Source organism: Podarcis liolepis, assembly GCF_965112155.1.
Source record: "Podarcis liolepis genome assembly, chromosome: 7".
Taxonomy (NCBI): Eukaryota; Metazoa; Chordata; class Lepidosauria; order Squamata; family Lacertidae; genus Podarcis; species Podarcis liolepis.
The window spans coordinates 64333561-64360068 of NC_139561.1; the positions used below are offsets into that span (position 1 = coordinate 64333561).

Genomic DNA, 26508 nt, shown 5'->3' on the forward strand with positions numbered 1-26508 from the left:
CCTCTGCAACGTTATGAAGGGGTTTTTAGGCGTATCTTCTGTTTTTATACAGCATTGCAGAAGGTTGGGCTTTTGCATTGCTTCCTGCATGGCCAATTCCTTCCTTGTGCAATCTGAGGATATCCCTAAGATCCTCTTTGATGGAGTTATGTAACATATTTTAGGTCATATGGGAACACCTTCATCTCTCCCTTCCTAGGATGATGCATGGTACTGAGGGAGTCCTAACCCCAGCAGTCACTTGAATCTGTTGCTCTGTAGAGTCTTCAGGGCCCACTAGGAGCACAGAAATGTATAGTTTGATATCTGCTGGCCTATTAGTGTTGGTACTGGTGGCATGGTCCAAATGATGAAGTGTCTTGAGATTGTAATTGCTCCTCCAGGTAATTTGCACAGCTTTTGTTCACATACTGGCTCCCTTGCTTCCCTTTTAGTTCCAGTTCTTGGATGCATACTGGAGTGGTCTGTGCTAATTAGAATATAGATAAGTAGACGTTGCTATGAGGAATGGGCATTGCTTTGGGGAAGGGATAGATTCAGGTTACATGAAGAGGTTCTAGTTCCACTGCAGTTCAATTGGCAACTGAACAGTTATCAAATTGAGTGCTCCTGCCCTGGTGGTGACAATTGCCAGGCAAATAGGCTTGCACCATAGAGGAGAGTACCGTATTTTTCGCACCATAGGGCGCACCCAGTTTTTAGGGGGGGAAATCAAGAAAAAAATATTTCCCCCCCCAGCCCCAAAGAGCAGCGTACAGGCTGCACACAACCTCTCCCTGCCAGAGGGGTTGCGCGCAGCTATGGAAGAAGGCAAGGCAGCGAGCGGGATGGATCCCGCTCGCTGTTTTGGCTTCCCCTTTAGCCCCATGCAGCCTCTACCTCCTGGGAGAGGCTGCATGGGGCTAAAGAATCCATAGCCCTGTGCAGCCTCTCCTTGCCGGAGGGGTTGCGCGCAGCTATGGAAGAAGGCAAGGCAGAGAGCGGGATCCATCCCGCTCGCTGTTTTGGCTTCCCCTTTAGCCTCGTGCAGCCTCTACCTCCCGGGAGAGGCTGCGTGGGGCTAAAGAATCCATAGCCCCGTGTAGCCTCTCCTTGCCGGAGGGGTTGCGCACAGCTATGGAAGAAGGCAAGGCAGCGAGTGGGATGGATCCCGCTCACTGTTTTGGCTTCCCCTTTAGCCCCGTGCAGCCTCTCCTTGCCAGGAGATGCTGCGCAGGGCTAAAGAAGCCATAGCCCCGTGCAGCCTCTCTCTGCCGGAGGGGTTGCGCGCGGCTATGGCACAAGCCTGCATTCGCGCCATAGGATGCACACACATTTCCCCTCAATTTTTGGAGGGGAAAAACTGTGTCCAATAGAGTGAAAAATACGGTATGTGCATGTCTTGGGGGGTAGAACAACTCTCACCCTTTGTCATGGTCTGTCTACTTTCAGTTTGTTACCTGAAATTCAGAGCTCTGGCCTTTTCTTCACTAGGTGTTATGCAAACTCTCTAGAGGTATGAAAAACATAGCCACTTGAGATTTTTATGGGCTTTGTTCTGTTCATGTGTCTCAGAACCCTTGAGAAGACACAATAAGGAAGGCAAAAAAACCTAACGTATTTGTTGGAGATGATTTTTACACTACACAGAGAATCAGTTCTGTTCAAATTAAGTGAACCAGTCTAAAGTCACTGGACTTAAAAGGCTGTGATCCTGTCCTCACTTACGTGGAAATAAATCCTGTTGAATTTTTGAGTAAAGAAGTATAGACCTATTCTGTTAGTTACCTGGTCCTGTACACATTTACTTGGAATTAAATGTCAGTGTGCTCAGTTGGACTTACTCCAAGGTAAGTCCCCATCGGATTGCAGCTTTAAATTTATTCTCTATCTGAACATTTGTTTTCTTTCTCTTGGCAGAGCAAAACAGCTCAACAGCTTGTTACACCAATAACACTGGCTATGTGTCTATCAGAGCAAAGTGAATGGCAGCATGAGAAGCTTCTCATTGGCTGTTTGTGTGGGCTGTGCAGCTCCTGTTCCCCTTTTGTTTTCTTACTGGTGCCAGGCAGTGCAAATAAGCAATTGCTGATATTAGGTCCACCTGCTCAGCAGCTGGGCTGTATTTATTGGTATTTAACACACCCTAGGTAGAAGTGACTGCCACCTCTGCACTGGAGACTTTCAAACAGAGTGTCCAAAAGATCCACCTGTTTAAAATTCATCAGCTCAGCACTGTTTGCTTGGAGTTTGGTTCATTTTGAATTGAATCCTGGAAGCTGCTACAAATGTGAGCTTGCTTCTGAGCTGTCTGTTCTAATGTGTGAAAGCAGCTGGCCAACAGTAGACAAGTGCCAAGAAGGCAGCTTTTCAGGTTTGTGTGGGCAACTGCTGTGGATAAATGAGGTTTGCTCTCATCTCATTGTGTTCAAAGGCTAAGGTACAGTTGGGAGAATTTTGTGATAATTCAGTAACAAACTTTGAGGCTTAATGGTAAACTGTGGCAACTATTTGCTTCTGCTCTGTGTGCTTTATTTTACGTACCCGCATGAGAGATATAATTGCTTTGCATAAAGTGGTCTCAATTCATCTTTCCTGAAGGTGAACTGTGTCTCTTGTGTATTTTATATTTAGAGAGTTCTGGGTCTTCCCACAAAGGCCATGGAGAAAAGGTTGGAAGACAATTTCAGCACCAGCTCTGTGAACATATTGGGATACTTATTTAGAAAAGCTGCCAAGTGCCTGGGCCATCTCCATCTTCTCTACATGTGTGCCTGCCTCAATGCCGCCTGTTCATATGCAGGTAATAGTTCACAATTCTCTTTCTGATAATTTTTTTAAAGATTGTGATGGTTGGGGTTACCATCAGAGAAGCTTTAGCAGCAAGATTCCTGCACTGAAGAGGGACTAGACTAGAACATGGTGCTTGCGGGGTGTTGCTCAGTCCTATGGAGTCTCTAATGTGGGGTTCCTGGGTTCAGTATTATCCCACATGCTTTTAAACATCAGCATTATTATTTCTTTTATGAATTGCTTCCTATGAAGCATCTCAAGGCAATTTTACAATAAAATAAAGATGTGTAAAACAATTTTACATATAAAATACTTATAAGAATTATATAAAAAAACCAGTTTCTGATACAGCCTGGCATACACCAACCAATGGCTGGTGCCATCCAGAGTTTTGATGTGTGTTGTCATCTGTATGCTGATGTCACACAACGTTTATATCTCAAGTGGGTGTGGTGGTGCATATGCTGGATCAGTGCCTAGTCTTTGTAATGGACTGGATGAGAACCAACAAACTGAAGCTTAATCCAGATAAAACACAGGCACTATTGGTACTATTATTTGGACAGATGGAATGCATCCTGTTCTAGATGGGGTCACACTTCCCTTGAGGAGCTGGTTCACAGCCTGAGGTACTCCTGGATCCAACATTGTTACTGTTGTCACAACTAGTAACAGTGACAAGTGCTGATTTTGATCTTGTACTTCTCGAGACCTCTATACTTAAAGGACCATCTCTCCACATATGAACCCTGAGATGAAGCCCTTCTTTGTGTGCTTTCCTCCAAGGGAGGTCCAGAGAGTGGTGATGAGAGAATGGACCTGTTCTGTAATAGCTTCCCACTTATGGAATTCTCCTACTAGGGAGGCAACCTGGTACCAAATTTGTCTAATTTCAGTGGCAGTCAAATCTGTTTTCATTTTCCTGTGCCTTTGGACAGCAGCAGCAATTGAATGTGGTTTTTTTTTTATTCTGGCTACACTTTTATTTTATTTTATTTCAAAAAAAAAAAATTGATTTTCCAGAAATGTTTAAACAAACAAAAAAATAAACATAAATGATAACCTTATTTAAACCGATCTTATTGACATTGTTAATTATGTTTATTACTACATTTTGTATTTTGCTCTAAATTACATTGGGACTTTGTGAGAAGCAATTCATAGATGTAATAAACTAAACTAAAATAACTAAGAACATTTGAAACAGATGAAAGCAGGAAAGTGTAGTGGAGTAGTTTAAGGCCTCTCAAAGAGTAACTTATTTCACAGATTTCTTCTATCTTACAGTAATTCCCCACTGCCTCTTGCCGCTTGAAAAGTTCTTTAAAAATAAGCCTTCCAGCTGGCAAACTTGTAACATTTACTCTTTTTTCAGAGAATAGAGGGATCACTTATACTGACTCAGTTGCATTTGATCTCAGTGGGTTAGTACTATAGTTAGCAAAATCTCTGCCTTCTGGACAGGGCTGCTGCTGTAATCTCCATAATTATCCTATGCTTTCTCTGACGTTCGGCAATTGGGAAATTTGATTAAGCTGATGTGCAGTAAGTGAACCATTAATCTCCAGCTTGTCACACAAAGTTGATTTAAAATTCATGGTTTATTATCTTTTTAGTTGTAGAGAGTAAGTAGTAATCATTACATGTTTTAAGTTAGAATGGATCTGCTTCTTTTTTCTTTTTTCTTCTTTTGAGATTAGTTTCCTGTTTCCTGAGCCTACTGGAGTCGTGTTTCAAAAACCACTGGCTTTTTTTGTCTTTTTAACCATAGCTATGATAATTTGTGTTGGTGGGTGGGGGCACTTTGAGGCTTCTATGGTGGAAGGTCTTGTGGCCTTGTTTGAATGTAATTCTTTACAAACCTACATTTTGCCATTGAAATGCCTACTTCAGTGCATTCTGTTCCCACTTTTATACACACAACAAAATGAGTCCCAAAGGTTTAGTAGTAGGATGATTTGGACATTTTTAAAATAACTTACGGAATTGCTTTATTAGAATTTAGAATTATTGTTCCAGCGTACTAAACTGTCACAGTCTGTCTCTTCTTAACTCCCACCTTCATAATGAATATTCACATACTTGAAGAATGAAATTCTTCTTTGTTCCATACAGCTTTCTATTCAGTAGAAAGTGGATATTGTCTAGCTGTTACAATGCTATTTTTAAAAAGCCACCATTGTTTTCAAACAACAATGTAATTGCAAATTGTTGCAGTGAAATTTTCTTTCTTTCTTTCTTTCTTTCTTTCTTTCTTTCTTTCTTTCTTTCTTTCTCCCTGTCAGAGTTAGTTACAATCTCTTGAGAGAGAAAGATTCATGAATGTGGCAAAACTGCATTTTCTTGATTGATTGATTTTATTCTAAACTGGAGGCAACATAAGGCTAATATAACGTGCTGTGGTAAATCTGAAGTCAGCAACTGGTTCACTTCTGAGAGCTACATGTGAACATCAAAGATCTGTAACTGACTTCATTATTTTAAGCCTGTAATAAACGTAAGGTCAATAGTGTAGGCTACAATCTGTGTTGCTGTTGTTGTTGTTTAGTCGTTTAGTCATGTCCGACTCTTCGTGATCCCATGGACCAGAGCACACCAGGCACTCCTGTCTTCCACTGCCTCCCACAGTTTGGTCAGACTCATGTTCGAGAACACTGTCCAACCATCTCATCCTCTGTCGTCCCCTTCTCCTTGTGCCCTCCATCTTTCCCAACATCAGGGTCTTTTCCAGGGAGTCTTCTCATGAGGTGGCCAAAGTATTGGAGCCTCAGATTCAGGATCTGTCCTTCCAGTGAGCACTCAGGGCTAATTTCCTTAAGAAGGATAGGTTTGATCTTCTTGCAGTCTGTGTTATTACATGTAATAAAAATAATGCTTAAACAGCATTTTTATGTGCTCAAAGTACTGCTTATGGTCATATTTGCAGCAACCTGATAAGGTTAGCCTAGTATTGTATTACTCTAATACAATAGGTTTCCTCAACTCGGCCCTCCAAATGTTTTTGGCCTACAACTCCCATGATCCCTAGCTAGCAGGACCAGTGGTCAGGGATGATGGGGATTGTAGTCTCAAAACATCTGGAGGGCCGAGTTTGAGGAAGCCTGCTCTAATCTTACTAATGAGAGGACAACCAGAGAGTTTAAAATGAAGACATCTCAGCCCATGTTCTTAGCTATTATGCTGATAAAAACCTATGGTCAATTACAATATCTTGGAATTGCTCTCATTGTATACTGACATTATTTTAGAAATTTCAGAAACCACCTGGGGCATTTTTTGGCTGGGAGAAGCTCCCATTATCCTCAGTGGTATGTTGTCTTCCTGTTCTGAATTGGGACAGCAGTAGGGGGCAAAGAGTTAAAGCCATACACCAGAGCCTCAATCTGGATCCCCACTCCACAACTGCTGTTTGTGAAAGTAAAAATCTTGCATTAGTGCTGCTCCATCATAAACATCCAAGCAACTTTGACTTTTCTTTGTGTAGAGAAGGCCTGTTTGATGACACTGATATGGGTCCTTAGCAGAGCATGCTTTCCCCCTACGCAGTTGCTGTTTAAGCAGTTCAGCTGGCTGTCATGCGGTCACAGTGCTTGTGCAAGAAAACTGCCTGAGCCACTTGTAAGGGTTACGAAACCTTTAATGAGTGTGTGTATTTGGATAAGAAAATAAATACTTTGCAGTTCTTGAGCTGGTGAATTGTTTGCTCTGCTGTTTTAATAGCAGTCATCAGGTTTCTCTGGAAGGACCCACCCTGCAAACTTTTGAGGAAGTAACTCAGGCACAACTGGGGCATGCCATGCCATTGGTTGATTCTACAGTATTTGTGTTCTACCTTTTTCAAAGCAGTGGTTGTTTCTCTCAGAGTCTAGCATACCCTCTCCATGTTAAAGAAAATTCTTCCTGTTGACTCAACAGTGTTGAGAATTCTCAAGGCTTTCCACAAAAAGGCCCCCCCCCCCGAGAAATACAAATCCCCCTTCCTCTTGTGGTGAAGCAACTCCTGGCTGCCATTCCCCATCTTTTGTTTATCTCCCTTACTCCCTTTGTGCTTATTTTCCTTGGGAATTGAGAGAGGAAGAAGCTGGGTAAATTAGCTATTAAGACAAGTGTCCACATGTCAGACATTCCCAGTTCAAGCTCCAGAGTTCCTTACACTTTGGATGCTATGTTTGTTCAAAAAATTTAAATGGCAACCTCAAGGGGTAGAAAGGGAACCAGATTAGAATCAGAAGCATGATATGTGGTGACAGTAGCTAATCCTTCATTCCTCCTTCACTATAGTACCAGTGACATCTCCCTCAAAGCTTCAGTTCATGTCAGGAGGGATACTTCTGTTAGCCCCAATGGAGACCTCTTCTAGGGACTTTAGCAGCTTCAGGGAAGCAATTTTCATTAGGGACCATGGCATAGGACAGAAGGTTTAACAACCCAGTGGAAAATTCCAGTGGAAGTGGAAGTGAAAATAACGAACGTTTGTTAATTTGTCTCATGTTCAGAATAGAAATGAGTTTGGCAAATATTATCAGTATTCACTGTTGTTTCCAGTCCGCAAACAATACATGATTGATGACATTTTGCCCCCTCTCATTTGCATTGAACTGATTGGCATTTGCATTGAGTTGAATTGTGTGGAAAAGCATAATAACATAATTTCGTAAAATTCAGTTACATCAGTCAGCGATACGAATAACGTTTTTGTCGGAGGCTGAACTGCAGCAGAACAGAAATAGTGCAGCATGCAGAAAACATAGGTTGGAATAGAAATCAGTGCCTCACCCCTAGGCATGGCCTCAATCTCTCACCCCCAACATGGTTTCTATTTGATATGTAAATACCAGATACATGAAAGGCATTACATATCTTGTGTATGACCTAACTTGGCCCCTTGTTCTCTCTGAGACGGCTTCTTCCCCAGTGTCCCTTAAATCCTTCAGCTCTATAAAAAGCTTAATGATGCTACCCTTGCTGCAAGCATGCGCAAGGCAATTTCTGCTCCTTAATTATGTGGTTTCTTTCCCTTATATGTTTGCCAAAGCTTGGGCATTTTTAAGAAGCACAATGAGATGTCTGCTTTGGCTGACATTTGGTGACTAGGCAAAGCATTTAGAGGATTTATTTAATATATATGATGAGGAGGGAGACAAATGCAAATAAACAAAATGTAAGTACAGCTTGAATGTTTAATGGAAGGCAGCTGGCAAGAAAACATAATTAGGAATATTCAGCTTTGCCCATCTGTTTTCAGGATTCAAAGACTTTTCCCACCATTTCCTCCCTCCCATTCCATCTCAAAGCTGGCAGGAATACTGTGTCACCTATTTTAATTATGCTGCAGTGAATTTTTATGGTGCTTGACAGATTAATCAGCACACCAGACCAATACCAAACTCAGTAAGAATCTAAACTGTGATTTGCTTCAAATTAAATGTTAAAAACACACACACATGCTTGAGAACCTGTCTAAGAGATCTCCAGGGATCTGTTGAAATAAACCCAATAAAGTTGGCCGCCAGCCCCCTTGATCCTGTTTATTTTTGTTGTCTTTTAGGTGAACTTTGAGGAAAGCCTCAGTTGTTAAATCCACATTTTGTAAGACCAATCCAAACATAATTTTAATTTTTCTTTAAGGCTGCCAGTACTTCCAATTTGCTATGGAAAATGTATCACAGAAACATTTGCTTTATGGACCTCATGCCCTTGTTATTATGACACCTGTCCTTTCTCAGCCAGTGGTATTGGGTGCTCAGCCCCTTTGTTCCAAAATGAAGTCCAGCTGTGTGCTAAACACAGAATGAATTTTGGAACACAAGACTTTGCAATGCAGGATGTAATGAGGAACAAAATATTTAAAACACCCATGCTTTTCACCCCAAACCTCATACTATTCTCAGGATTCATTCATGCCAGTATACACAAAGATGCCAGACTGTTCAGTGACCGGTTGTGGTGTTAGTAGCAAGCATCTTAATTGCTGAGAACTCTTCTGATGGCAGATTTTCTTATAGGTCCAGTAATAATAATGTGTAATATTTTTGGAGCATATTAGTATATTCAGAATGCTTTACCTGCAGTGGCCCATTTCACACGTAATGATGAGCCATGTTTTAGTGCTACATGGGTGACCATTAGAACAACAACTGAAAAAAGGCAGAACATGCAGAAAACGCTTGAATCACCATCTGATTTTCCTGATGTGAGCAAAGAAAGGATAGCCATTTTTAGTTTGGAAGCATTTGATATTTTAAATAGGATGAAAGGCTGACCATTGAGACCATTACTGGGCAAGAAACCAGGTAGGAGATTGGAATGTCAGATAAAGGCTGCACAGTATTTGTAACTAACTTGAACAGATATGAAATTTACAAAGTACCCACTGAAGAACCACAAACGTGACATCCAACTGGCTAGTAGATTTTTCCTGCTTTGCATCTGAGTACAGACATCTAGAGTGAGATGAGCGCACAACCCTAGAGTCTGTCAAGACTGGCCCGTACGGGCAGGGGGTACAGACACTGTGGCTGTGTTATAGAAAGAAGAAATGAAATCCAGAGTTGATATACAGATATTGTAAATCTGCCATACAGTTTGATGAAGAATATTAGGATAGGAAAGAGCTACATCAGGAACATGCAAGGAAAAAAGAAAGAGGTAAAATGAGGGTCAAAACATTTTAAAATAAGAGGAAGTGTATATGAAAGCCTAACCCAATTCTGTGGCCATTGAACTCCTAGGGAAATATAAAACCATTAGGGTTTCAAACAAAAGCACAATAAGCACATCTCAGATTTAGAGGGAATTATCAGTGTTTATTTAGAAAGAAAAAAATATAACATGAAAAGATCATGGGAGAAAAATAGTCGTCTTTGATGTGCAATAATTAATTCCTTAACTGATGTGATAGCTTTATTGTGTTCTTTACCTTCTCCCTATTGTTGAGTTTAAGCTTAATTCACTTAAGTAAATTGATAACCTTTCGTTTAATGGCACAGTAGCAGCTAAGAACATAGCATGTGAATCAAGGAGTTGCTTTAAGGGTCAGGGCAATATGACCTGGTTATAAATTAATCTTGCAGAGGCCTATTTTCCCAGTCTAGTCATCTCACAGAGGCTAGCTGTCTATTTTAAAGTGTCCTTAATCCCTGGAACTTTATATATAAGGCTCTGATCAATGGAGTGAAAACAGGTGACAATTGTATTAAAATGAAATCCATGAGCATGGTACAGTGGTACCTCTGGTTACGTACTTAATTTGTTCCGGAGGTCCATTCTTAACCTGAAACTGTTCTTAACCTGAAGCACCACTTTAGCTAACGGGGCCTCCCACTGCTGTCGCGCCGCTGTCACACAATTTCTGTTCTCATCCTGAAGCAAAGTTCTTAACCCGAGGTACTATTTCTGGGTTAGCAAAGTCTGTAACCTGAAGTATATGTAACCCGAGGTACCACTGTAATAATAAGAAGCATTTCTGGACTACTTTTTTTTAATGAGATTGCACTAAACACAAGAAATGTTTGGTACATCAGTTACAGAATTAATAAGATCAATCAACTTCAGGGCTGGGATACCATCCACAGTTTTATCCTATTGCAATGTAAATTATCCCTTTTCCTTCTCCACCTAAAGTTATGTCTGCCTTAAACATTGTGACAAGAGCTGCCCAAAGTGGTTACAAAAAAACCTCAGCAGTTAGAAAATCTTGAAATCAGATTTTCTATTGCCTGGTATCCAAAAAACTCACCTATCGAACAGTGTCAGGTAGGAGCAGCCAGGCTGGTTCATTTTGCAGAAGAGTACCTGCACATTTTGCTTCATAACTTCCTTTCTAGGAGGGCTAGACAGTTGAGTTTTTAAAAAAGTCAGTCTGGGGCTCTTGCCCAGGCCTTGGAGGTTGCCTCGGTATGTGTATCCACTTAAAAGTACCTGTAAAACACTTATATGTAGAAGCTTTACATTTTCAATTTTTCAGCAGTATCCTGCCCCCATTCTCCCTCTGAAAACTGCCTTCAAAGGTTGAGCTCCAAAGTGATACTTCATGAGACATTCAGAGTTGCCATTGGAAAAGGAAACTGCAGACATACTCTTGTAGAAATATTTTTTTCCACACACACATGCATGTACAGTGGTACCTCGGGTTACATACGCTTCAGGTTACAGATGCTTCAGGTTACAGACTCCGCTAACCGAGAAATGGTACCTCGGGTTAAGAACTTTGCTTCAGGATGAGAACAGAAATTGTGCTGTGGCAGTGGGAGGCCCCATTAGCGAAAGTGGTGCCTCAGATTAAGAACAGTTTCAGGTTAAGAACAGACCTCCAGAACGAATTAAGTTCTTAACCCGAGGTACCACTGTACTGGCCTCCAGATATTATGCTTTGAGTTGGGATAGCTCAGAACTTCAAGAATACTTTGAAAAGGGCTTTGGCACTTTAAAAATTATTATACCCCCCCCCCAAAAAAAAACCCTATTGCAACATCTTGAAAATGAGAGTGGGTGTGGGTATGGCTATTTAAAAGTTAGGATAGAATCTCAACCAATAATCTACTCCAGTGCCATGGGAGTAAAGCACACCTTATGTAGTTTCATAACTGCCCTTGGGTGGTGCTGTGTAGTTTTGGGCTCTTCAGGCCTGAACAGATGGTAGTGTTATGAGCACATCATTACCAGTGGTGTTAGATGTTTGCTCTGTTGTGTTTCCATTCAAAAACTCCTCTGTAAAAGTCAGTCATTAAAAAGCACTTTAGGCTAAAATTTGATAGGCAGGCACCTTGTGGTATTAGCCATTTTTTCCACCCATTGGGGAAATCTTGTAATCGTTTGAGCAGACTTTACTGTGGATGGTATTTGTATTGGAAATAGTCCTTTTCTGCTATATGTTCTTGCAGGAGATCTTTGACCTTGGAGCTGTTAATACACAGGCACAGACTACAGGCCCCCAGCCATAGTCATTTGGTTTTCAAGGTAGCTGTGTTTTTTTGCCAGACTCTGCACCTACCAAGGGAAGGGGGTAAGGTCCTGGAATCCAGGCAAGGCTGGGTGCAGTGAGGCAGAGGCAAAGAAGAAGCAAGACAGATCTGTGGCAAGGAGCAGCGGAAGAGTTCTTTCATTGTCTGGAGCACAGGTGGGAACCTTACTCAGCCCAAGGACTTCATTCCCACATGGGCAACCTTCCAAAGGAGGCCACATGCCTGTATTGTCCAGGGCAAAAGTGGGCAGAGCAATGGATGTGACTCTTTCCTTTGTACAGTAGGCTACATTCTAGCCATGCAAAAGCCAGGGGTTTATATGCACTCACATAAACACTTCTCCATTAAGGCAGGCAAGAGATGTTTCAGTCAGGCAAAAGCACTCGAGGGCATGGAGCAGGACTGGTAAGGGGTGGGACATAGCCAGGGGAGAGTCACAAGGGCTACATTGACCCCTGGGCCCAACCTTCCTCATCCCTGGTCTGACCTGGACAAGGTAGGCATAGCAGATCTGTTCTCCTGATAACAGATTTATTTGAGTGAAATTGTTACTTTAACCAACATCCATTGGGGAGGTTGCAACAAACAACTTGTTTCCTAAGTTATTTGTAACTTCTCATTGTTTTGCACTTCATAGTTATAGAAGGCAACTCTGGTTCAGAACTGTGTGCACTGTTGACTGCATGCTTCTGTTTTATAGGGCAAGGGACCCTTCTCAGATTATAACAATGTAGAAAGAGAGAATCTTACAAACAATTGTGTGTGAATGAGTTGTTTGCCAGTACAGTGGTACCTTGGGATGTGAATGGGATCTGTTCCGGAACCCCGTTCGCATCCTGAATGGAACGTAAGATGCGATGGCGCGTCTGCGCGGGTCGCATTCTGTGCATGCACGTGACGTCATTTTGAGCGTCTGCGCATGCGCGAGCGGCGAAACCCGGAAGTAACGCGCTCCGTTACTTCCGGGTTGCCATGAAACGCAACCTGAAAGCGCTTAACCTGAAGCACATTCAACCCGAGGTATGACTGTACTCCTTTGCTTGTACTTCTGACCTAGCCAAGATGATCTTTTAGTCTTTGGCAACAAATGGTAATCGTTTGAAGATAAGACACTTCTGATTAAACAGATTAGTATTTAAGGCAGCCATTTAAAGCAGCCATTAGTATTTAAAGCAGTATTTAAAGTACTTCCCATGATTCCTGTTTGTAGGGTGTTTAGTCTTCTATTTTTAGATCATAATCATCTAACAATTTAGATTTGGGTGGGTTGGCAACTTCATGCTTGAAGGAAACAGAGTTCTGTACCCATTTCATTCCAGCTTCAGGCCTGGATATTTGGATGGAAACTGCATTGATCACCCTGAGCAGTGACCTGTTTGGGGAGAAGGACAGGAGGAGTGTGACTCTGTTAATTCTCCTTGACTGCAGCACAGCTTTTGATACCATTGACCATGGTATCCTTGTGGACTATCACATGATTTTGGGAGTTAGAGATAGCGCATTGCTATGGTTCTTCTTTATTGAAGTCTGGCTCCAGAGACTATAATTGGGTTGCTACTGCTTGGCCCCATAGGAATTATTTTGTGGGATTCTGCAGGCTCCAGTCTTGTAACCCATTTTGTTTAATACCTTTTGAAGTTATTGGGAGCTGTCATTGGGGGATTTGGAGTGAAGTGCCATCAATATGCTGATGACACCCACCCCTGATAAGTTATGTTTATTACTAGAGAGTAGAAATGAAGTAGGGTTTTTTAAAAAAACAACAATCACCCAGATATAATTATTTCCTGGATTACATCTATGCTGTTGGATTCTTATTTAAAATTGTTATAATTTTATTTCTCTTTGCTCAGATGCAAGCTGGACTAGAGGCACTTGCCAGCCAGGGAAGGCTCTCCAGGGAGGCCATTTGAGGTCACTGGATGGTGTTCACCTCCAGCTGCTGGAAGGATTTCACTCTGTCCAATCTTGTCAAGCTACTTGCTGTCAGAGCCCTACCTGTGATGCCTTTTGGCTCAAGGGAAAGATGTGCATCCAGGTGATCTGTATCAAGCCTCATTGGTGTCAGGCAATCTGGACCAACACCACTGACTCGATCTTGGTGTTTGTAAAGAGATCTGAGCATACGATAAATGCCCAACCTGCAGCAGAGAGGAGAGGTTATCTTCCTAAGTGGCTGGACTGGAGGGAAGGACATCAAAGTAAAACAAGGATGAGAAGGTCCTTCAAAGAGTTGCTGGCTTACAGAGCACACTTGGCAGACATCAGGGGACGCTCTCTTAAGAGGGACACAGGCTCCAACAGCGGAGGTCCTGTAGCCCATCCTGCTCCATCTCAGCCCTTGGATAGTAAATCCACCCATAATGATCTGACGGAAGCTCCTTCTTCACATCAAGAAACAAACCTTCCCAGAAACCACATTGATCCAGAAAAAAACCTGCTGCCAAACAGTGAAGACTTGAGAACAACCAAATTCAAAAGCTCCTCTCCCCCCAGCAGCAATAATGTGAACAGACCAAGTGACCTTGCTGGGAGTGGCCTCATGAGGGTAAGTGCAAGATAATATTGTTAATGTCAACACTAATCCAAATTCTGTTGTATAAATGCTTTATAATCCTTTTTTATTGCACAATAGCAGCAACATACTGGACATTGTTTGGAAATTCTAAGAAATAAAAAAAATCAAAATAGTTTTGAAAACGGTGGTTAGAATCAGTGCAGTTTTAAAAGGTTCAGTCCACTGCCTTGATGAGAAATGGTACCCAAAGGTTCACTCTTGCATTTGTGGATTAATGAACTGATAGGTCTGACTTGCTTGAAAGCCCACTACTGATGAGGAACCTCAAGCCCAGAGACTGAATGCAGCCTTCCAGGCCTCTCTGTACAGCCCTTGGGACTCTCCTCAAGTCACACTCCTCACTGGCTTTGCTCCATGCTCTTCTCAGACAATTTTGTCTGGCTGAAATATGTCCATGAATTGTGATGATGGAGAGATATGTCTGTCAAGTAAAAAAATGAAGTTGGAAGATGCCCCCCACCCAGCTTTTTCTTTAAGAAAGTCTGGAAGGGAAGAGAGCTTGTCAGCTGGGATGCCTCTGCTTGAAGGTACCTCAGACAGAGGGAAAGTCTGGCAGAGGAGGTCCACTGCCTTGGACACTCCTGATTGAAGGTAACTCACGTGCCTTTTCAAAGAGGAGTGCTGGGGGGGGGGAGGACCATTACAGTTTAGACACAACTGCTGAAAGTCTAACCTCCCACACACTGGGTTTTCTGGTGGAGAGCATTCCAGCTTGGGCACCATTAGGCAAAGCTGCTTGGATCACTTTTTCCTAGAGATCACCCCTCTGCCTGCACTGACCTTTCCTGTTCTGGAGCACAAAAGGCTACTAGTGCTGATTTAGCCTTGCATAGCCCAGGCTTTCCAGGCACCTTGGCCACAGAGCTGCCAAACATCTCCCAGTCTTCCCCATTCATAGTTAGAAATAAAACTGGTTGCTTATAACTTCATGGCAAGTGCAACAAACAGAATGGTTGAACTCAGCATATGTGTGGGGTGTGTACCAAGTGTACTTTTTTACTCGCATCCAGGTAAGGGTGCAACAGAGAGTCTACCACAGCAGACAACTCAGTGACATAACTCTTATCAGTGGCGTCTATCTCATTTTTAGAAATCTCTTGCTCAACTTAGTATGTTTTCAGTAGATTGTGGTTCTTAAAAGCTGTTATTCTCATGTACCTGGTTGCAGATTTTGCAGTCCCAGGTTACATTGCAGCTGTGATATGAGAACTGCCAACCTGGTGGAACAGGATTTGGCTCAGAGCCAAAGGACACGCCTAGGAAACCTGGAGCTATCCTAGTTAGCATGCAAAACAACCGCATGGTTTAACTTTGCCTTGCTGACTCAGCTGTCCCTCAGCCCTTGACTTCTTAACAGTCACTTAGGAACTGCTGTTTGGCTCCTCTGTCTCAGCAATACATCAATAATGATGCTTCCCTAAAACCGTAACCATCTGGCCTTTCACAAGAGACTGTCACTCAGGAAGTGATCCAGTGTGGTAGAGACTGCACAGCAATCCCTCTGCTAAGATTGATTCTTGCTTGCCCTAAGTGATAAATAGTAATGTGTCCCTAATTTCCCTGCTGATTTCAACAACAGGGTGTTGAGCTCTGAGCTATCAGATTCTCTTCTAATGCTCCAGCTGAGCAGAGAATGTAAAATTAAAGCTGTAAAAATAAATTCTCTGAAATCTGATGTTTTGCTGCAATTCCAGGCCACTTCCCTAGGGTTACCCATTTGTGATTTCTCTCATGGTGAACTTAAATTTTTTGATTTCCAAGTTGTGGAAAGCAGGTTTTGCAATAACTGAAGGTCCCCACAGGACAAAAATTTTCATAAGAAAAAAGAGAACATAATTTGCACAACAGCCATCTTAAAATCACAGCCCCGAGTAGTCCTACAACCCACGTCCTCCTACAAGATCTAAGTGTAGTTATGTACATTTAAAGATTGATGCACGCTGCCTATTTTGCTTCTTATAGTAATTTAAAAGGGGGACTTGCCAGGCAGTGTTGCTGTGTATCTCCACCCTCTCAGGCATACTCCTGTTCAGGGCTCCAGTCAACCAGAAGCAGGAGCCTTGCAGTGCTTTTCAGGGTTGCAGGGAGATATTCAGGAGTGGGAAAGGGATAGGATACACACACTGCTGCCCAGCAACCTCCTGCATTGCTATAGAACTCCTAGTCCCAACCTGTCGTTCTCCCTTGGAAGTGGCATTTTTAAAGAACATTTTGCTTCTTATAGCAGTATTGTAGTTGATTGATAAATAGTGGATTTAAGACATATTCTCATAGGATCAAATAATGTTCTGAGGGAAATGAAGTGAGAAAATGTTAACTTGAATATGGCGTACCCTGGCTGTTGTCTAAGGCAAGCAAGGGGAAAATACCACATCTTATTCTTAGCACTACATTGCATTAAACATAAACTGTATCAGTGTACCTCCACATAATGAGACTGGGGCTGTGGAAGAAAGGGAAGTCATGCTGTGTGTGAGATGCAATAATGATAGGGCAGGAATTATTAATTACTGGGGATGTCTAACGATGCCAGAGAATTCCAAAGAAAGCAGAAAAAGGAGCAGGAATTATCAGCATTCACTTTTTTGTCCCATGTCTGGGACAAAATTATATGATTATAATTGGTATTCACTGTTGTTTTCAGTCGGCAACAGATACATAACTGATTATGCTCCTGCCACCCAGTTTGCATTGTGTTCCCTTTGCATTTAAATGAATGGGATGGAATAATATAATGGCAACCTAAATTATGTAATTATTTAAATACTTTACATAAGTTATGTCATTTCACCTCAGTGAAAGACAAATAATGAAATTTTTGGTGGAAGACAAACTGCAGCAGAATAAAAACAGTACTGTATGCAACAAATACAGGGCAGAACAGAAACCAGTGTCACGTAATGTCCATAATGATGTTGCACACACTTGTCTGTGGACCTGTCTGTGACATTCATGTATCTATTATCCAAACTGTTGTAACAAACACACTTGGTGAGGGAGAAGGTATTTCATTTTGCCAATACCAACACACTGCATTTTCCCTACAACAGAAGCATTATGTTGGGGGAAGATAGTCTCACATTTACTGCTCATATTAAAAATGTTTGAAAACCCCTCAGGAAGACAAATTGGCATATGCTCATGAGAGTGAGTGAGAGTCTGTCACGTGCCAAGTTGCAGCCTGGCTCCATTGCCTAATTAGTGCCTTTGTCTTCAAGCGCAATGCTGTGTATTTGAGTCAGACAACAGTGATTGACTAGTCAAGAGAAGTATTCAAGTACAGCACTGTCGATTAAGGGGTCTGCTGCTGCATCACTGTGGTATGCTTGCAGAAGCAACCCCTATAAATAATGCGCTTTTTTCAAATGAAACTCTTACAAGGTTAGTGTTTCTTGACTTCCACTTCGACTGTGGTGTAGCTGAAGTGTCTTTATCCTTGGCCAGTGTTTGCTTGCCTTGGTCACTGATCATATTCGCTGCACTTGCAAATTTAGGTCCTGTGACTTCTGCAGAGTGATCAGAGTTCAACATTGTTCTAAATATATTAGAATGTGACCCCCTGCCCCTAAACACATAGGGATTGACACAGAAGGCTGTTCATCAGCAGAATATGTGGAGGAACCAAGAGGGAAGAAACCAGAATTTGCTAGAAACAAACCTTTGAATTTTGAGAACTGTTTCATAACAGTTACTTATGAAAAGGTTGCACATATTAAAAATGTATGTGCCTGTGTCTATTTCTAGACTATTGATGGGCAAACTGCGCTCCCTGTCTTGAATTGGCTCAGTGCAAGCTTTCTTGGTGATTGTCCTGAAACAGATGTCTGTTTTAAGAGAGTTCCAGATAGTTAGCACATGTGCAGTGATGGTGCTGTGCAATGTGCACACAGTTGTATATTACATCCTGAGAAATGTAGTTTGATCTCTCTTGCTGTGAACTCCAGCCCATTGAACACCAGCTATTGTGGAAAGGCTTCTCAATCTCCCACTAAAAACAAACAAACAACCATGCAGGAGACGAGAGGGTCTGAATGAGGAGGCAACCACCACATAAAATCTTTGCAAGAAATAATTGAGATAATTGATTTACACAATTGGAGAAGTTGCTTGCCAACATGAGCCTGCTTGTTGATTTGATGATTTGATCACATAGTTCACAACAGTAAATGAGAGTTCATTGCATATGAGGCTGCAGTGTTGAAAGAACTTCTTTTCATATGCCTTCAACGCAACTGGCTTTGTAGTTTTGCAACAATCAACAAGAGTTTCATTGAGAGTCATGGGTTAACATTAAATTAAGTTTGTGTACTTTGTGGTTTGGGGCACTTGGCCTCCGGGCTGTACACCTTCAGAATCTCATTTAACATTCCATACCAGAGAATAGCTTCTTGAGGAAACAAGGCTTGTTCCAAAATGATATGAACATTACCAGCCTATCAAATTCATATACTAAACCAGATAACTAGTGCTGTCACCAACATTTCATAATCCAGATTGACTCAGTCCAATAGTCTCCAGTGGTCTCTCTCTCCATCTATGAATTGAATGTGTGTTTTGATCATCCCTTTAAATTCAGCTGGTACCACATCTTGAACAGAACAGCACCGCAACCCAAAATTATTTCATAACTGGGGCCCTGAGCCCAGAGTTCAAATCCAGAGCTTTATGTGCTGATACTCACCTTCCCAAATTACATAACGTGCATGATAACAGAAGTCATGAATTTCTCGCCCTTAGCTTGACCTTTTAAGTATTGCCATTTGACTGCGCCACAAGAAAGAGTGCTGTGATATTTTTGTTTGTTATGAAAATCAAGTCCAGGTTGTTGATATTTCTGTGTGCTGTGATTTAAATGTTCATCTTATGCTATACAAAGATCAACTCAGGAAAATATGTAGCATATACAGATAAGCCCAGTTAAAGCTGAAATGTCTGGTTCTGGCTGCCTCAGGCTACCCACCGGAATGAGGAGGGCCTGGGGAAGGAATTTTCTTATGAAAGAAAGGAAATTGTTTTCGTCTGTTCCCTTGTCTTGTTTACACTGGTCTGATTAGTCTCTCACGGCACTCAAAAGTGGGAGAATTTTATAAGTGAGCAAAATGGGCTTGTCACCCAAGTTCTTGACCATAAAGCCAGAAATTCTGTTTGCACAATGTGCTCCTTTTGAACAGCATCTGAAATCCAGTTCTCTCATGTTGCAGAGGCTGTTACATCTGCATAATCCCATCTTTTTTTGCTATTCACGTCTATTATTGTTATGTGCACCCTTCACCAGCAAGTCCCAAGGCAGGTTACAACAATTTAAAACACACCTCTCAGGCACACAAAGGGCCAGGATAAAGCGTTAGCTGAAATCTGTATAGTGAAGGTGTGACATGCACCTCTGCAGGGAAGGAATTTTACAATTTAGAGCAGGGGTCAGCAACCTTTTTCAGCCGTGGGCTGGTCCACCGTCCCTCAGACCATGTGGTGGGCCTGACTATATTTGGGGGGGGGGGGGAAGTGAGCGAGTTCCCATGCCCCACAAGTAACACAGAAGATGCATTTTAAATAAAAGGACACTTTCTACTCATGCAAAAACATGCTGATTCCCAGACCTTCCACGGGCCGGATTCAGAAGGCGATTGGGCTACATCCAGCCCACGGGCCTTAGGTTGCCTACCCCTGATTTAGAGGAATGTAAACTGAGTGGTTAATGTGCATAACAAGCCACTGTGCATATTCAAGTATATATAATCATTCCATGAAGAAGGAATTATGCACATTTCCCAGTCAAGATACATAATCTGCAATAGGCCTTGGGAAATGTGCATATATTGACAGAATTTTATACGTTCTCTAGTCAGGATACCTAACCTTCAACAGGCCCCTGGGAGTGTGCATATCTCAATTGCATTTTGCACATTTTCCAGGCAGTATGCACTTTCTCCAGTCAGCATGCAGTCTCCAGAAACTTGATTCTCCCCCTCTTTCTTGTCCAGAAATGTGCAATTTGTGCACGTGTGTGCACCCCCAGCTGTTTCTAGCCAAACATGTTTTTCTCAAGTGATATGACACATACATTAATAATGAATATTACTACTACTACTACATCATTTTCCCTACTCTTCCTCTGAATGGGGCCTTGAATGGGGTGAAATTTCTGACAGAGTTGGGGAAATGTTCATGACTGGTGATGATAAGAGTTAGGTTATAAATGCCATTTTGGATGTTGTGGTCAGTAAATGCTTTCTCGTGTTCCTTTCTTGCTTTCACTAGGCCCCTTCTGGAGCTTCCACTTCAGAGCCCTCTCTGGCAGCTGCATTCCCCAGTCCTGTTGCAAATGCTGAGAAAGTCGAGCCATCCAACAACACTTCTACCCAGCCTTTCTCGTTGGAGGATGCCATTCCAACTTCTAGCAGTCTTCATGGGAAGGGTATGGGGGAAACGCAGCTGGTTACTTCTGTTCCAACTGGCGCCCCCACCAATGATAGTAATCCTGTAGTCCCAACAAACGCTGCTGTGCAACCCAGCACTGCTGCCCCAACACCAGGTAAGAGCAACTGTCGGCTGAGGAGATGTTGTAAGCCTGCCTTTAAATGCTACTGGCATAGTTCCACAATCTCAGCTCTTAATCTGACTGTTCATTTGCCAAATGTTTTGACAGAAGTTTTTTTCTAGTGCTTGTTTAAAGCATCACATCTTGCTATCTTAGTTCGGAAGAGGGTAAAAAACCTTTTGGTGATATTGTACAAGATCTAGGAACGTATCATTCTGGTTTTGCACTTTACCACAGCTACTCTTTTGTGTTGTGCATCGCTTGATTAAGTGAAATAAATGTTTTACAGTGTTTGGCCTCGGATGAGAAATAATTACAAAAAACTATGTACAGCTGCCTTTTCTGGGACCCTCCTCTAACTTCAACCTTCAGTTTGAGATCTGCTTTTAATTTTTACATTTTACATCTCTGTTTTCTACGTTCCCATTCCAACTTTGTCATTCTCCTTCTCTGGCAGCCTGGCTGGGACTTTCATACCAACAGCTGATGGCTAAGCCCCCAGAAGCATCAATTTCAGATTTCTCCCTTCTGCACACCTGTGCTGTCCCTGGTTCTCCTCTTTTGCACCCAGTTTCTGTCAATCAGCAGCAAACAAAATAAAGCTCATTTTTTAAAAGAAAAGAAAAGAAAAGAAAATGGTGGCTGCTGGTACCACTCAACTGTGCTCATCATTATAATAATTAGCGTTTATATAACACATTTCAAGTATTCAAAGAACTTCACACTCTTTTATCTCATGAACCTTTGTAACAGTCCTGTAAAGGAGGCCAGTCCTCTTCTCCTCAGGTGGAGTGTGTGTGACTGTGTGGCTTGCTTAAAGTCACCTAGTGGGTTTGTGGTTGAGGTGAGGTTATTTTGCAACTCTCAGTCTTGGCCTCCATGCTATACCTCTTCTCCAAGTGTATTTTGAGGGAAGGGCTCATGCTTTGTATACAGAAGGCTCCAGGTTCCATCCCTTGTATCTCCAGGTAGGACTGGGGAAAAGCTCTTGTCTAAACGCTAGAGAGCCACTGCCATGCAGTGTAGACCAGTGGTGGGGAACTGGTGGCCCTCCAGATGTCATTGCACACCTGTTATTGGTCATGCTGGCAGGACTGATGGGAGCTGCAGTCCAACGTCTGAAGGGCCACAGAATCCCTAGCACTAGTTTGGGTAATACTGAGTTTGAGGGACTAGTGTTCTAACTCTATATATGGTCTATGGTCATATATGTTTTTCTCCCCTCTCTGTTTTTTAAATAGATACTTCTGAAGGTGTTCTACTGTTCTATATCCTCCCCGCCCCCCTTATTCTGAAGCTAAAGTGCCATTTCATTTTTGTTGTATGTTTGTTGCAAGGGGGCAATGAAGGGCTGGTCTGTTTGAGAAGAACTGGAGTGCTTTTAAAATTGAAACAAAGCAGAAAGATCAATTTCAGTGATACCACCCCATATGCAAAGGTACAACAAGTACCAGAGAGTTAAATTTTATGGGATCTGCATACTTACTTGGACCTTAAAATGCTTCTCAGTTTCCAGCTCAGAATAGAGCAAATTCTTGCTATGTTTGCAAAAGGCTAAGCTTACAGTTGAATAAATAGAGGCTCTTGTCCCTCTCAGTTTGAGAAAGAGCAGCTAGATTGTCTCCTGAAACATATCTGATTCAGCTCTTCTCATCTCTACTGCACCTTGCTGACATCTCCCTTCAGTACAGAGCACAAAGTGCATGTTGAATTTTCCAGAAAGATAGCAAAGAGTTTAATTTCTGTATGATTCTGTTGGTTTGTATTCACTTTCAGTTTAAAATCTCAAATGACATCTAAGTTTAAAGAATGGGATGTTATAGTTTAATAATTTGTAGCTTGTTATTTCTAAAGCTTTGCAACTAAGGGCTTGTGGTGCACTTTAATTTTGAGACGTGGGATGATTTCTGCAAGCAATTTCTGTGCCCGGGGTTATTACGCACAGCTTGCTTCTCATCAAAAACATGCATTTTCGTATTCCAGGCTCCAGAATATTGAAAACTGCTGTAGTTAATTGAGAAGCATATGACTCATTCACACAATGGCCCCTTTTGGATGTAACAGGTTTAAAACTGTTGGTTAGCATGGCATGCACGACAAGCAGTAGCAGCAACCCTTAAACTTAGTGTGGGTGAGGGAAGATTGGAAGCTTTCACTTCTGGTTTAAAACAAACCAGAGTTTCTCATTGTATCCAAATGGGTTGGGGTGGAGGACTCTAGTTTGTTCAAACATGTCAGGATCAAGCCATACTTTAAACAAACCAGTTTAGACATAATTTTCTGGGGGGACACAGGGGGATGCATACCCCTAAACATTTTGTGAATCTAAGTTTGGCTTCATTGAGGGGCAGTATTTCAATATGAGTAGGAAAATGAGAGTGCCCCTAACCTTTTTTTTTTTAAAGAAAAAAGCACTGGACATGATGAGAATCTCTGGTTAGTTCAGAATGGAAAGTGGATGCTTTTGATCTCCTCCTTACAGTCGTGCCTTGCTGCATCTCGGTGCTTTTTAAAATGAATACATACTTCTCAACGTGTTCTACTCTCTCATGCTTTCCCCTTCTTTTTGAAGTGACAATGTCATATCCTTTTTGTACAACAAAATGGCTGTTGCAAGGAGGAAATGAAGGGCTGGCCTGCATGCAAAGTTCAACCATGAGTTACCATCACATCCAAACTGAGCCAATACTACTTCCACAAGCATCTGGGTATATGAATGGAAAATGTAACATGTGAAATGGTCTTGTCTTTTAATTTTTAATTCTCTCTCTCTTACAGTTATTAAGAAACTGGCAGTTTCTGCTGGAGACAGTGTTGAAGTGACACTGCCAAAGAATGAAGTGGAGCTGAATGCATACGTCTTGCCTCCACCACCTAAAGGTAGATCCCAGGGGGCTATGGCACATAGTACATGGTAGCAAACCTGAATTTGCCACCTTGTTAGTTTTGCTGGGAGAGATGCGTGCTCCTTTAATGTCAGCTCAAGATAGGCGATGAAGCTGGAAACGCTCAGTCAAACCTGCTTGGTAATCAACAGGTAAAGCCTGTCCACATGAGCATGGCAGGAAGAAGTTCATCTGGGCTAACTCCAAGATACACTGGCCAGTTCTGAGCCAGTTGTGTGTACACAGCCTCCACACACTGAATTCCGCTTTGAACAGCTTTTGATATACCCTGAGAGTGGAAATATTTACAAGAGTCCAGGGGAGACTCTTTCCTGAGCAGAGATGGTTGCTTAGATGGGCATAGAACTGACTCAACTGTATATATTTTGGGTGCCAACTGTTACCATTTTGTGAGAGGGATTAAAGCACATGCCAAATTAAGTTTGCACAATTAAGGTGGAATAAGTGCTCTGTTGCTCTAACATAACAAATCCACTTTTAAAAAAAGTTTTGCAGTTAAGTAAGTGCAAAATGGGATGCGGGTGGTGCTGTGGGTTAAACCACAGAGCCTAGGACTTGCCAATCAGAAGGTCGGCAGTTCGAATCCCCGAGACAGGGTGAGCTCCCGTTGCTCGGTCCCTGCTCCTGCCAACCTAGCAGTTCGAAAGCACGTCAAAGTGCAAGTAGATAAATAGGTACCGCTCTGGCGGGAAGGTAAACGGCGTTTCCGTGCACTGCTCTGGTTCTACAGAAGTGGCTTAGTCATGCTGGCCACATGACCCGGAAGCTGTATGCCAGCTCCCTCGGCCAATATAGCGAGATGAGCGCCGCAACCCCAGAGTCGGTCACGACTGGACCTAATGGTCAGGGGTCCCTTTACCTTTACCTTTAAGTGCAAAATACACTGAAAAGTGTGGGATGAATTAATTATTAATGGGAAGATGTGTAAACTCCCTAAAAGCAAATCAGAATGAATACAGGATGAATGGTCATTTTCATATAACTATCCTGTAAACAAATCAGAGTACATGCTCAACAGTCATAGTCTAACTACCATGTTATCTTTGTAGAAGTAAATCAGGAATAATGTTACATAAACAGGTCACTCTGCCAGTGGAAGTGTGCTTTTTATTTTGCAGTATTCAATACATGGCTTACACTGCAAGGTTTTTTTGTATGGGATGTTTTAAGTGTATAGTCTCCCTTCTTTAATTCTGGTGCAGTTAATTAGATTTCATATAGCAAGATATTCTTATATTTTACTTTCCCACTCTGCAGGGATGGGAATGGACATTCTTTCCCAAGATTTAGTATGACATATTCTGGCCATAATCAGTATGAAAAGATTAATTTTTTTGTTTTTCAGATCTCAGCTTATATGAGTATTCCTTTCTATTGCATCAGTTTCACTCCCAATATGTGCTGGACCACCACATGTTGATATAACACAATTTAGTATTCTGAAGTGACATTAGTTTGAATCTTCAATATAAGGCTTAAGCTTCTGAGCTGCTTTGATCTTCTCATTCAGTTTCTTTTGATAGTGGGCTCTTCTAACCTCTGGTTTGTTTGTTTGTTTGTTTGTTTGTTTGTTTGTTTGTTTGTTTAGGGACTAGCTACTCCTATGACTGGAGGCTGATCACACACCCCACCGACTATAGTGGAGAGATGGAAGGACAGCACTCACAGATTCTCAAATTATCCAAGGTGAATCTCTTGCTTTTTGGCAACTCTTAAATCTAAAATCTCAGTTGTAGGCTTTTGCACTGTCGTGCTGCAAGGTTAGGGGAAGCAAATGTTACAGTGTGTAACATATATATGTACTGAAGCTGCTTTATGCTGTCAGACCATTGGCCCATCTAACTACATATTGTCTGACTCTGAGTGGTTCTCTGGGGTGTCAGGTGCAATGAAACTGTTAGAGGCTTTGAGTTCACATCCTCTCCTTGCTTTTGTCGCGTTGCTGAGTCCACAGTAGATGAGAAAAATAAAATATCCCCACTTCCACCTGAGCACAAGGCCCAGGTAATGCAGGATGTTAGGGTCCAAATAGAGAAGGGGTTTATTCTCTTCTGAGCAGATGGCCTCAATGGCTCATGTCTCTCATAATTCAGTATATGTCAGTTGCTTTTTGTGAGGTACTAACATCATTGTGGTGGTCTAATTTAGGGGTGGGAACAGGTAGACACAGCCTTGCCCATGTCTAATGTGCCGTGTTCATTTTCTTTGCTAGCTCACAGTTGGCCTGTACGAATTCAATGTGATAGTAGATGGTGATAATGCTCACGGAGAAGGAATGGTGAATGTGACAGTTAAACCAGGTATGCTTAGCAGGTACATTTATCAGCTTGTAGGTTATATATTTCCTTTTAAAAAAAGCAATCTCCACAAAAGCTTGAGATGCAAGACAGCTGGTGTGTGTGTGTGTTAATGAAAATGACTGCAAGTTCTCCAGGGAGAAATTTTGGCTTAATTTGCAGTGGGAGGGGAGGTGTTGGGTGAAACAGAATGCGAAAAACCATTCGCTTACTTTTGCCTTCTTCTTTGCCTTGTTTTATGGTGGGTGGCAGCATCAGGAGTGCTCTTCTTAGTGGCTGCCATTTTCTTTCCTGCTTGGCATAGCTTTGTGATTAGGCACACCTAACTAATCCACACTTCCCAAAACAAATTGTGAGCCAAAATGAGGCCAAATTGTGAGCCAGAATTTGCTCCAAATTTGGTTGCTACTACCAAGGCTGGACATAGTTAATATTTTTTGGAAGGTCATAGGAT

General features: G+C 42.0%; 1 protein-coding gene and 1 long non-coding RNA gene across 3 annotated transcripts in view; one reads left to right on the plus strand and one right to left on the minus strand.

Moving 5' to 3' along the window:
* The window catches only part of KIAA0319L (KIAA0319 like), a 56935-nt gene that overhangs the window by 3918 nt on the left and 26509 nt on the right, over positions 1-26508 (plus strand). The window contains exons 2-7 of the mRNA XM_083511758.1: positions 2614-2782; positions 13589-14283; positions 20572-20845; positions 23630-23731; positions 25346-25443; positions 25970-26057. Of these exons, the coding sequence (XP_083367884.1) occupies positions 2641-2782; positions 13589-14283; positions 20572-20845; positions 23630-23731; positions 25346-25443; positions 25970-26057 (1399 nt within the window). The 5' untranslated portion in view covers positions 2614-2640. The remainder of the gene's footprint in view (positions 1-2613; positions 2783-13588; positions 14284-20571; positions 20846-23629; positions 23732-25345; positions 25444-25969; positions 26058-26508) is intronic.
* Positions 4868-26508, minus strand: part of LOC310710782 — a 62970-nt gene continuing 41329 nt past the window's right edge. For both annotated transcript variants that reach the window (XR_014528239.1, XR_014528240.1), the window contains exon 3: positions 4868-5617. This is a non-coding gene — a long non-coding RNA (uncharacterized lncRNA). The remainder of the gene's footprint in view (positions 5618-26508) is intronic.